Source organism: Platichthys flesus, chromosome 6 (genome assembly GCF_949316205.1).
Source record: "Platichthys flesus chromosome 6, fPlaFle2.1, whole genome shotgun sequence".
In the NCBI taxonomy this organism is placed as follows: Eukaryota; Metazoa; Chordata; class Actinopteri; order Pleuronectiformes; family Pleuronectidae; genus Platichthys; species Platichthys flesus.
In genome coordinates this window covers 19641435-19654509 of record NC_084950.1, presented here as the reverse complement: position 1 = coordinate 19654509, position 13075 = coordinate 19641435, and the positions used below count along the sequence as shown (strand labels likewise).

At 42.1% G+C, this 13075-nt stretch overlaps 2 protein-coding genes across 4 annotated transcripts in view; one reads left to right on the top strand and one right to left on the bottom strand.

The window, feature by feature from the left end:
* c6h11orf58 (chromosome 6 C11orf58 homolog) lies at nt 1-3936 on the bottom strand. The gene is made up of 5 exons (XM_062390379.1): nt 3758-3936; nt 2789-2872; nt 2588-2648; nt 2259-2368; nt 1-485 (listed from the first exon to the last, which is right to left on the bottom strand). The coding sequence occupies exons 1-5, from the start codon at nt 3809-3811 to the stop codon at nt 261-263; spliced, it is 534 nt and encodes a 177-aa protein (XP_062246363.1). The 5' UTR covers nt 3812-3936; the 3' UTR covers nt 1-260.
* Nucleotides 3937-6024: 2088 nt separating this feature from the next.
* LOC133954866 (transcription factor SOX-6-like) overlaps nt 6025-13075 on the top strand; it is a 101021-nt gene continuing 93970 nt past the window's right edge. For all 3 annotated transcript variants that reach the window (XM_062389403.1, XM_062389402.1, XM_062389400.1), the window contains exon 1: nt 6025-6370. The gene's annotated coding sequence lies outside the window, so the exon portion shown is untranslated. The remainder of the gene's footprint in view (nt 6371-13075) is intronic.

Here is a 13075-nt window from a genome sequence, read left to right as displayed (position 1 = left end):
TACACCTGAGCGACACCTCCCTTTATTGATGTTTAAACAAAATAACAACTGGACCAATCGGCATCTAATCATGATCTAACACAAATTAACCTGCAGACTGAATGTTATGCCAACATGCACACCACGATGAGATGAGTGCTTGTGTAGAGAACTCATTTCCACATAGTCAAAGAATTACAATGATGGGTGATGGACAACAGTTTAACAATTAATGTCAAAATGTACAAATCTGAGATTACAAAAAGTAATTCCCGTTTGCCCTATGCCGACTTCACAAAGGTCATTTTGAAGCCATGTTTCGGTTCCTCGCTCCTGCTGTCAGAGTCGCTCTCAGCCAGGTCTGAGGTCTGTTCCTTACTGACGGGACTGCAGTCTTTGTCCTGGGCGTCTGTTGGCTCTTTTTCACTGGTGGACTTCACTGGCTCAGGCTCTTCTGTCTGATTGTCCACTGGCGGAGCAGGGAGCGAATCTGGCTCTGGCTCAGGCTGTGGATTAGAACAAAAACATGAGATTCTCAACTTGAAGATAGATTTTTTTGTCCGTCCACAAATAATCTCTGAGACAACATGATCAGAGTTTATGAGAAACATGTTTAAACTTGTCCACAGACAGGACATCAGGGTTAAATCGACCAGAACGATCAACAGGAGTGATAACGGCAGAGCTTATTTATACTACGCTCTTTAATTATTTAGCCTCTGGGTTTATTTAATATCGGGCGTAGACATTATCCTTTCCATTTATGAAAGTTTATGTGTGCTCTTTGGCAGTCACACCCTATTCTGCACACAGAATTTGACTCATATTGAACTGGGCGCCTAACTCTCATGCCACAGGTTCATTGTCTCATGTAGGGAAAGTGAAAAACCTCTTTTAAGTTATAATTTAATTGTGTGAGGCGGATACTGACAGCTCGAGACAGAGCAGCACAACTTCTCTTCCTCGGTCATCAAGGTTAAGATAAAACATCACTCACTGTCCCTGGTTCTGACGTCTCATTATTGTTAGACTAACCTGTCAAATAATTGCAACCCGTAAGCCATCTGTCTACTATTCAACTCTGATCCATTATCATATGTTTGCTTTATGTAGTTCACTATTTTAAATACTGAATGTTGCGTAGGTCACCACAATATACTTACATAGGAACTATTCAAATATTAAATCGTATTTGACAGAAGGGCTTTCACAGGACCATGAACCTCATGAATAATGTTCCTCACAAATGAATACATGCTGAAAGAATACAAAGAAGATGTGTGGATGGACAGTGTTTCACTGGGACACTACATTAAAGAGAGAAAGGGGGGGAAAAAAGACAAAATGTATTAAAGGTCTGTGTGGAATGTTAAATTACATACAATTTATGGACAAAAGTATTGGGACACACCTCTTAATGATTAAATTAAGGCGTTTCATTCAGTCCCATTGCCACAGGTGTATAAATCAAGCACCTAGCCATGCGGTCTGGCTTTACAAACATTTGTTAAAGAATGGGTCGTTCGAAAGGGCTCACTGAATTCAGCGCTCTGCTGAGTAAATAACTGCAGAGTTTCCAAACCTCCTCTGGCATAAACATAAACACTGTGCACCATTAGCTTCATGACATGGGTTTCCATGGCAGAGCAGCTGCATGCCAGCCTTACATCACCAAGCACAATGTCAAGCGTCGAGGGAGTAGTGTGAAGCAGGCCTGTACAGAGATTGGACTCTGAAGAAGTGGTAACTTGTTCTGTGGAGTCACACTTCTCTGTCTAGCAGTCTGGTGGACGAGTCAGAGTTTGGCGAATGCCAGGAGAACCTTACCTTCCTAACTGCATTGTGCCAACTGTAAAGTTTGGTGGAGGAGGGGTAATACCATAGGGTTGTTTTTCAGGGAAATCTTAATGCTTCAGCTTACTAAGACATTTTGGACAATTCTATTCTTCCAACTTTGTTGTCCCAGCATGACTCTGCCCCAGTGCACAAAGCAAGGTCCATAAAGGCATGGTTCGGAGAGTTCAGTGTGGAAGACCTTGACTGGCCCGCACAGAGCCCTGACTTCTACCCTATCGAAACACCTTTGGGCTGCCAAAGAGGAGACCAACTCCATAATAATGCCGATCAATTTAGAACGGCATGTTAAATAAGCTCCTCCCAATGCTTTTTTTCAATATGGTGTATCTGATTTATATTAATATCCCAGATCTATATAGATTTATTTAATCTACTCCTGGTTTTCTATTTGCCCCCTCGTCCTGCAGTTGATGAATCCTCACCTCACTGAAACCCAGGCCGCAGTGTCTCCGGTTCCGGCCGGACAGTTTCCCATCCATGCCCTGCTGGTACTGCATCTCCAGCTGCTCGTTCATCTGCCTATCTTGCTGCCCTGCAGAGGAGACACCAGTCACAGCAGGCACACCCAGCCATTACAGGCCTATCCATGCATGGATAGATCTGTACGGCGGATGTGTAGTGGGAGAGCCAGGTTAATTGCACTGGGTTTAATGATGAGGCAGCAAGGCTAAGTGGCATGGGACAGTAGTTTGAGTTTGGACACATTTTTTCTCGAACACAACAAATAAAGCCTTTTACAAATGAAGCTTACCACTTCGGAACAGGGAAGTAGACTTGTGGTCACCAATGATGAGGCGTCCTGTGTGTTCTTTCTGTAGAAGACAAAACATTCATTTTTCATCTGTCACAACTTCTCCAAAAGTTAGAGCGACTATATCAAACTAAAGAAACATTGTATTCCTTTAATCGATGATGTGAACTGAATTCAAAGTGATCATAATGCAAAAAGGACCTTGCCCGCGCCCATCAACCGTAGGAACTTCTGTTTCCTCTCATTGCTTCCCAGATCCGCTGCTGACCACTGGGTAGATCCATCCTGCCAAGGAAAGACGAGAGGAGTCAACATTCCACCAAAAACAGGGCGCTCATGAATTTACAATTATATTATATATTGCTTTCATATATACACTATTCTGACAGTGCAGGCTGTTTTTCTAACCAACAGGGCTACTCAACCTGTTCCCCTCTGATGTCTCTCACTGTGTGGATGAACAGGTGACACCGTGACCGCTGGAGCCAGAGGTAGTTACTATCATCTATTGGAGTAATGTTTGATAATAATGAACCTTATTTAAAGTGGAACTGTCAAATATGTGAAGGGTTAAGCCCATCATTAAAAAGTCACTGACGGTATGGAGGAAAGAGATCCTGAAAATAATGAGTGTGAACTGTCAAATTCAGACATTAGTAAAGAAGTTAGTGGAGAAGTAAACAAATTAGCTTTAGCTAGCTGTTCCTGCTAACCTGTGTCGTTGGTAAAGACAAATGGAACCAGGGCATTGACCTGTACCTTATTTGAAATATTTTTTAAGGAATAAGCAACAAATATTTTGCACACATTATATTTTTTACTGCTAAACCCGTGTTAATGCTTTCATTTACAAATGTGTGCATAATGTAAGAGGTAGTAAATAGCAGATGATATGTAAGATCCAGTCATTATTCATTGCTGTAAAAACACTAACGGTTCATCTTAAATCGACTTGACTCTATCTATTACAGTGTGTGATAAGTTAAGGGCATTAAAGTTTAAACCAACTTGAATAATGAGTCAACTTTGTCCAGGACCAAAAAAGGAACGTGGTCAGGTTTTAAGGTAAAGCTCCGACGTTAGCAAACATGCTAACACAATGCTAGCCTCGTCTAAGAAACTCGTAGCTTTTTTCTGCGGATCATTCAGAGTTTTCATAGGTTCACTCACTTCACTCGGAGAAGCGGGTCGCTTAGTTCCGTGTCTGCCCTCCGGAGAACTCATGATGAACGATGCTTCAGTAAAATGTCAATAAAACACCATATCACCGAACTAGCACAAGCTAGCTGGGTTTGTCAACACAGCTCAGTGTCGTCTTCTTCTTCGCTGATGCTGCTGACTAGCCTCTGTGCTGCCGCCCACTGGAGGTCTGTGATACAACAGTACACTCGGATGTCGGTTTATTAGGTACAATACAACTTCTGTAATAATAAGTAATAATAACAGGTATGTTACCTCTTGCATTCCATCATTTTTATTTACAATGTATGTTTACAATTAAATATCCCTGTGCAATTTGAAAAGCACAATAAATGATCATGTTTACTGTCCAAATTTTGTTGATTTTATTATTTTAAATTGCTCAATATTATTTACATGTGTATGTTTGAGCTTCAGTGTGCAGAGTCTGACACTGTGAGGGTGTTTTCAAATCAGCTGACTTTAATCGATCATAGTTCAGTGTAACTGGCCTATTGCCTCTCGAGTATAAGAACAGAGAATGGACTTTGCAGTGAAGTGGGAGCCATGTTGGTTACAATATTCTGGGAACTTTTTTGAAATATGAGCTCAAAACATATGTGGGAGGAATCTTTGATAAAACAGTACAGTAGCCTAATCCAATAGGCCTACTTTATTTGGCTCATAATAAAAATATCCTTGACGACACATGTCTTTTATAGAAGGGTAATTAATTAATTAAATATCTGTGATTTCAATGATCATCTAGAAAAATTTAGATTTTTAACATTATTATTAATATTATTATTATTTTTATTAGTAGAAGTAGTACAAGTTGTGTAGTAGTCGTAGTAGTAATACTGTGTATAGGCTTCACCATTGTGTTAAAAGGACGCAAAGGTCTTACAAACAAATTATTATTTATTATATATATGTATTTAAATATTTTTTGCAAATCAATAAATAAATAGCCAGCAGTGGACGGAAATTTATTATAGGCTCACGTGGACCAAATCAAATTACAGCTTAAATATTAGTATTTTATTTTTTCTATATTCCCCTTCCTCACACGTACTGTGTGAAATGAACCCTCCACTGATGACCTGCAGTCAAACCACCAAAAGGTGGCGTGAGAGTAGATGTAATAACGAGTGAGCGCAGAGGAGCTCACACCTCTGACAGGACAATCCAACGGAACCTTCCCACAGCACAGTCATGCACACGAGTTTATGTTTGCCGTGGAAATCTTCTTCAATGGACTTAACGAGCTGTGTCCAACCAAACTGAGGCCACACGTTATATTTCCCTGTGCTAATTTCGATCAAATAATATTTATTGTGTATTTTTTTTTACGGACTTTATCTTGAATTTTATTAGACTTTAATTAAAATGTTTAAATTATAAACAAGCAATGTTGAGAAATTAATCACATATGCAAAAAATTAGCAACCGGGAAACTTAAAAAAATGAATCCGCTCATTTCTGTCCACAATATTATTTCCTTTTTCAATCCATCTAAGAATCTATCTTCATTGGAATACGCGTTTTCATTTGGAGTGATTTCTGACAAACAAGAACAAATATTGGTAAGAAAATGTGCGTCCATAACAAAAAGTAATGAAAGCCTTTATTTAGTTTATTTAGACTAAACTGCTGCAGGTGACCAGTGCGCGCATGCATACACGAACACGCACACACACGCACACGCACACATGCGCGCATACACGGAGAAAATAGGTGATGAGTGTTTGCTAAACTGATGAACATTGGTGAATAGAAAGTGCTTTATAATTTAATGGATAAAAAATCAAACAAAGCAAGTGACGGACAAATAAAGAGAGTGTGATTATACTTGTACTTATATATTTGTGAGGACCATTTGGAGCATAAACCTACATGACATTTTTGGAAAGTGAGGACATTTTTCACCGGGCAGCTTGAGTGTTAAGACTGGATTTAAAGTTGGGGTTAGAATTCGGTTTAGGTTAGGGTTAGGGGCTAGCAAATGCAATTATACCAAATGCAATTATGCCGACGAGTATCCTTAATAAGATAGAAGTACAAGAATGTGTGTGTGTCTGTGTTTTTGTCTGAGTGTAAGTGTGTGTGTGTGTGTGTGTGTGTGTGTGTGTGTGTGTGTGTGTGTGTGTGTGTGTTTGTGTGTGTGACACAGAGAGAGAGCGAGAGAGAGAGAGAGAGAGAGAGAGGAGGGGTTATCCTGCCTCTGCCTCTTTACCCGACACTGCCCCACACTCTCACTTAACCTCCACACACTGCTGGACGGGAAGTAACTTCACTGACTTCAGAAACCCACGCGCGCACACACACACATCCTCCAGATGACAGCTCGTGGGGCTCAGCGTTTCTTCTGACACCGACCTCGGTGTGTTTTGTCGCACCTTGTGATCCTCGGCGGAGCGCAGACAGAGGAGTTACCAAAGTCCCTGACACGCTCCAGCAGCGATGGTGACTTTACGCACGGGATTTGAAGGCTGTTTGAACTGACTCCTCTTCTTTGGTCTCTTCGCTGAAACTCTCGTCGCGGTCGCATCGAGCCAGGTTTTGCAAGACAGACGCAGCGAGGATCGATTCCGTGTGGTCAAGGTAAGAGGACAAACTCCTGTTGCATGATAGGGGCGGAGTGCCGCCGCTCTGCGCCCGGGACCGTCCGCCCGGCGCGTCCTCCGGGCAGCTCGCTGTGAGAGTCGCTGCGCGCTCCGGTTATCTTAGCTCCTGCACAACAAACAGCGATGACAGCAGCAGATTCAGGCAGCTTGGCTGTGATTAGACTCAGGTCACTCCACATGGTCCAGAATAATACGCTCCAACTCTGTTTTAAAAAAAAAGTTCTATAAAAGTTCATAAAATAATCTGTGGTGTTATTAATTAATATCATAGCTAAGACTTGAGTCAGTGGCACAAAAACTCACAAACTTAAGTTTGTAAGAAAAGAATGACAGTTAGTTAGCAATAACCTTATTATTATATGCGTACTAATTGTATGACAAAAGTAAAGTAAAGTTATTTTCTCTTTTACAATGTTACATGTGAAAGGCACACAGAAAGCACGTGGTTGACAGATTTGCATAAACTGAAATCCGTTTTTTGTAAAAGAAACTTTGTAAATGTTCACTACTTTGAACTGAGTGTCCTCTTAGAGCTTGTGCTAGAAACATCATCAGGAATAACTTTCAAACATTTAATCTCTGTTATGGAAAAGCACAGAAATATGAACTTAAATCTGATTTGTCTTCACTAATGAATGTTCACCCAGTTCAAATTTTTAAACCATGAACCCTAAAGTAAGTGTTTCCAGGATGAATGTCAGCCATGTAAAGATGAAGTTAAGGGCTTTATTATGACAAGGAAAGCAGAAGGTAATCCTGCTCTAACGGGGTTCATCCTCCCACTGCACGCCCCTGTCACGCGTTAATAACACAAGTGGTTCAGCGGGTTGTGTGGCCCCGAGAAACGGTTCAATCATCTCACAAAACATTTGGGGGACACGAGGAAAGAGTCTCCGAAGTAAATAAACTGTGTCTAAAATCATAAAAAACTTTTTTAAAGCAGTTACATTTACGAGCGTGTGTGTATGTGTGTGAGTGTGTGTGTGTGGTGATGATGTTCGGTAGTTTTCTCTTCGGCCACACAGCGGTAGCCTTCTGCCCAGAATCACGGACCTCTGAGGTCCCCGTGCGCGTCCTCAGCCTGCATAGACTCACATTTCCCACCGCGTACCCCCCCCCCCCCCCTTTCACATGTATACTGGAATACAATCGAGAGAAAATAGAAATCGAGAGGATACAACAGCGGGAGGAGGAGGGGGCGTTTTAGGGCCCGAGTTAACTTTCCCAACCCTGGAGTTCACGGGGATTGACCCTACAAGAATGCGTGAGTCATTCGTTAAAATAGACCCGGAGTCCTGACGCACGGATCCGCGGGGGAGACAATACCGGGGAGCAAACAGTGTCCGAGTCCCAGTCCGGAGTAAAGGAATCCTTCTGTAAGTGTCTGTTCTTTACCTTCACCAGTGCCTCTGTTCGTGTCACATCGCTCAGAACAGTTTGCACCGTGCGTCTTTTCACTTTCTGCTCGGCACTCGCTGTCAGCTCCACTCGTCCGCTGCGCGCAGCCCGAGAGACGCAGTGACACACGTGAATTGACCTGAGCCATGCGTGCATGGGGCACAGTTTCTTTAGCCCGGGCCCGAGGAGCATGCTGCAGCCCGCACAATCAGTTTGCTCCCCCCGGGTGCACGGTGAGGATGTGACCGGGGGTACGGGAGGACAAGGCGCACGACAACGGCCTGGCTGAGACTGATAGAGTCACTTCAGGGTGTTCCCCGCATTCAGAGCCCACACTACACCTCCGAGATAAGCCGCTGCTCGCCTGCAGATAAGGAGCTTTGAAACAGAGCGAGGAGAAATGACCCTCACATTGGAGAGATGAGTTTGAAAGAGGGAAACGCAAAGTCCGGATAATTGTCTCTGTGATTTCTGAGACATTGGCCTGTGTCTTAATCCTCTGTGTGTTTCTCAGAGAGGATGCATGAGTCTAATTGTTTTAACGCATCCACATTTTTGGGTCTTTGTGCATCAAATCGCTCCTCTGTTCACAGTTGTAATTGCCGCAGCTTGACAGGTCCTCCCGTTGCCAGTTGAGACCTGCAGTGCTGTGGCCTTTACGCAGTAAATCACAATTTCCAACAAGTTGTTTAATTGTTTGGTCCGTGACAGAACAATTTATAGACCACCCCCACTCTCTCCTCTTCTCCTGCAAGTGAGAGTGTCTGTCTGAAAAACAATCCGAGCAGGAGGCTGGGGGCGGGGGTCGCTGAAGTTGATCTCCTATGGCATTTTGTGTTGAGCAGGTGCTGCGGGTTGAAGTTCCCTCATAAGGTAAAGGGGCATTAGCGCGTCCAAATGGCAGACTTATATATAGGCTGCCAATTCAGCACATTGTCCCGGGACTGCATGTGTCCGCGCTCTCCGCACTGGGAGACCTGCAGCTCTTTTCCTTTCTTCTTCTTCTTCTTCTTCTTCTTCTTCTTCTTCTTCTTCTTCTTCTTCTCTTTTTCTTTGCCTTTCTCCTCTGAGGATCTGCCGCTGACAGCAGGCGGCCGGTCACTGTGTGGTCCCACTGAGGGTCCGCCACGGAGCCGTGCGTAAAATGCGCATGGAATATATTTTAATATTTGACATTTAAGATTTAAAAAAAGCGGATAAAATGACATAAAAGTTGGACATTTATGTCGTTTAAATTAAATTACGGATTGAATTCCATAGTATAAAAAACGAATTAGAGTCTAAGTTAGAGGGATGTTTTAGAATAATGACTTTATAGGATTTCCCCCTTTTTATCGGATTTCTTATAATAGATATATATATAATTTGCTGATTAGGTTTTAATCTCACACGTTCTACTTCTGCTCTTTTCCAGCATCAATTAAAGTTTGACTGTCATTTAAAATTATCACAACATAATGAACTAAATTCTGTAAATGTCAATATTCATTTATTTAATTCCCCCCCACCATCAAGCCTCGAAAATGTGCACGCTGGTGTTGATGTAATGCAAGGCCAACCTGGAGGATCTGATTCCCATTCTTAGGAATCTAGCCATCGCTCACATGATATTCTAATGTGGCACATAAACTCCTTGGACCCCTGAGAGGCCTTCTCCTCACGGCGTGGCACAGGGGGACTATTTAGTGGCAGGAAGAGGGAACAAAATTGAAAAGATTAGCAGATTTGACAGCTGAGAGAAGAAGAAGAGAGTGAGATGAAGAGGGTGTGTGTGGAGAGGGGGTCTGAATTTCGAGAGTGTGACATTTTCCCTTTGTCACACCCCCGTAACATCGTGATATTGAAGAAGGAAATGATTTAATTTCAGTATTTTAGGATGCTTCATGATTTGTTACCCCTCTTATAGATACTGCTATATTATCTTCACTGCTTATCGTGCTAAATTCCATCTGACCATGTTGTCATAGATTTTAAGTGAGTCCACATGTTTATATTTTATTTTTTCATTCACCTTCATCAAAAAACGGTCGCTCCTCCATTTAAGCCTGTGGAGGATCTGGAGACTCCTATTTATTTTTGTTTGGGCCGTTTGCAAAAGACACTAGTCCCCAAATTGGACATGTGTTGTACGAACACAAATTAAACATTTAGCCCTAAGTATTTCTCCCTGGGTCCTAAGTGCATATTAGTCAGCCTGTACTTATCTTGGGCCCAACGGCACACCCAAATTGTAGTGTTGCTGCTGAAAAAGAAAGGCTAAGGCCCCGGCAGAATGAGCACTTGAAGCGCGCTGGCAAATGCCCACAAGTTTCTCAACCACAATGCAAGCTTAGGTGTGTATATGGACAGTGTGTTTGTGTGGGCTTGTATTTATGGACTTTTGGGTTGTCATTGTAAAGAAAAACAGTCAAGTTGTCCTCTGTGGGTGCTCATGTGCATTTGACATTATATACAGAGTACTTTTACATGTGTTGTACGAGAGTTGAGTTTGTTTGTGTGAGTGTGTGCGGTCTGTGTTTGTGTGTTCTTGCCCGTGTGCACGGCCTTACCTGTTTGCATGTATTCATGCATGTCTTTCTAGTTAGGGGATAAATGCATGTTTCTTTCTCACTTTTTCTCTCTCTCCCTCTATTCTGTGTATGTGTGTGTGTGTGTGTGTGTGTGAGTGTGTGTGTTTGTGTGCATGTGCGTGCATGTGCATGCACACCCTGCTGTGTGGGCGTACCACTCTTTGGATCTCTCCTCTGTTCTCCACCACCACATAACCTTGGAAACAGCTTCCTCCTTTTTCCCGGAAGAGAAGAATAACAAGACACCGCGTTAATTCCCCTCCGTCCTCTCTTTCAATGGTCAGGGTAACCTGCCGATTCTCCACCACCTGCTCCCCACCGTCCAATAACAAAGGCCAGTCTGAGAGCTTACCTGTCACTCCGGCTCCTGATGACAACAGCTCGGCTTTAACACATAAGTCCACACCGTCTCCTCCATCCTCTTCTTTCTGCATTTTTATAAACATAACGTAGGCATCATGGTGGGTCTTTGTCACATTAGGCTGCAGGGTGGCTGAAGTTTATATACAGCTTATCTTCCTTGGCCTTTTTCTCTCTCTGACTTTCTTTGTGTGCATCTGTCTTGTCATGTGTGTAACAACGACAATAACCCTCATGCCCCTGTATAATTTACAAGGGCATCGTTTGCACAAAACCTTTGACAACAAAACAAACCTGGTGTCCTATGGTCAAAAACAAGGGCTGGCTCGAATCCATGTTAGACTTATGCGACTCAATATTGTCTGTAGTGTTATATGTGTCTGTTTCCCTGTGTAGTTTGTGATTTATGAACAATTTGGCACATTATTCTTTCCGCTCACTCTCACTTTTTTCCTCTCAAATGGAAAAACTCATGATCCCCCTCTCCGTCGACACATCCCCAGAGTGCTGCCGTTTGTTCATTGCCCGTAATAAAAAAAGTAAGAACATCAAAAAAGCTCAGGCTTTACTTTTCTCCCGTTGTTCTAGTTGCCGCACTCCTACAGTATTTGAATCTCTCGGCAAACATCTGCACATTGATGTGACGAGGAAACGCGATAAAATGAAATAAAGCATCCCAGTGAGGTAGGCTGTAGACAGGGATGGAATGAAATGACCTAAACAAAACCACGATAAAATCTTATAAGATTTGTGAAACTGGATCCAGCAAAGAATAGTAAGCTGAGAAATAGTTTAACAATGAACCACTTAAGTTATACATCCCCAACCGTCATATTCAGTTTAATTAATACCTGTAGTATAGGATGAACAATTTGATTACGTTTCTTTAGAAAAGGAAGTAATAGATTTTTAGTAAAATTAAAATAGAAATTAAATTGATTTAGTCCTGCTTGACAACATTTTTTTATTACAAGATGTATTGGTGACCTTGATGAAATGTGTTTTTTCCTCTAGAGAAAAACAGTTCTGTAAACAAAGAAAAAAAGCAACACTTAAATGTACATCAGTCGAACAAGTTATTATTTCATGGAAATCTCATCATAACTTTAAGCAGATCAAATCATCGTTCAAAGACATAACCCAGACGAGGGGTTTTCTCCTCTGCACTCGATGGACATTTCGCCAGACGCTGCCTCCAAAAGTTGATTCTCTTCTAATCTGTGGACATAAATTAGAGGATTAAAGTGCTGTGGTCTTCCTCTCTGCCTCATCCAGTCAGGTCACAGCGTTTGGTATTTCGAGCAGGACCATAGGGTGACCAGGTTACTGACCCCGGTGCTCCAGTGGCTCTTGATCTGTCCGTCAGTCCTGTGGCCTTGGACTTCAGCAGCCACAGCAGTAGATGCTTCGGCAATTACAAATTGCTCCAGATGGTTTTACAAAAAAGAGGGGAATCACATGTGAAGCCCGGCTGCATGTCCAGGAGCCCATGTTCTCCGTCATGGATGCGTTGAAAGATGAGCGACATCTAGGACACCTCAGACATCTTCATTTTAATATCAAATAAGGGCTGGATGAATATTCTCTCTACTTTCACGAAAAACAAAAATGGCAATCGGTGATTTTCATATCAAATAACAAAAAGTAGTTTCTTATTCTTCTGCTAATTTCACCTTTTAAGAGACATACAACAAAAACTATCTAAAAATCTCTCTCTGAGCCTTTGTCTATGCTGGAAGTGTTTGAGTCACTGTTTTTCAGGGTTGAGTGTCGTTCATTACACCCACAGTCCAGAGCGTTTCAGCAGCCCTGATTCAAAGAGCTGTTTTGTTTTTGCGGAGCTGAGTTTTTTTTTGGGAGCGTTTGATATATTTTATTAAGTTTAGAATGGGCAAGCCATGATGTTTTTTTTTTTTTTTTAAACTGAAGTGTGAAATTCAGCAGCTCCTGAGTTTATCTTCTGTTGATTTCTGGGGATTGAGAATAAGAGGATACACTCCATGGCTCTTGCACGCCTAGAATGGAGCTGCATTTAGAAAATAGGACTCCACACAGAAGAATTACCATCTCAAGTTCAGCGGGAAATATGTATTTGAGAAATATAAATATTTTAAGTAACAGCCCTAAGATGAAGCCTTACTTCAACATCGACTGGCAATGTACATAGTATAATGCCATGAGTCAATATGGGAACACAGTGTCATTAGCAAACATCTCTTGGTTTGTTTTATCCTGAACCCGATGGGTGGGGTTTTCTGCATAAGAGCATACGAGTGCCTGAACGTTTCTACAATCCACTGAACGTGTTTGAAGATGGATTTACTCATCTTTTCTGCCATTTGCAGTCAACCTGA

Coding starts and splice junctions, on each gene's coding strand:
- c6h11orf58 (XM_062390379.1), bottom strand. CDS start 3,811: ATGAGTTCTCCGGAGGGCAGACACGGAACTAAGCGACCCGCTTCTCCG. Junction 2,369..2,587: donor TACTTCCCTGTTCCGAAGTG/GTAAGCTTCATT, acceptor TCTCCTCTGCAG/GGCAGCAAGATAGGCAGATG. Junction 486..2,258: donor GCGGCCTGGGTTTCAGTGAG/GTGAGGATTCAT, acceptor TCTAATCCACAG/CCTGAGCCAGAGCCAGATTC.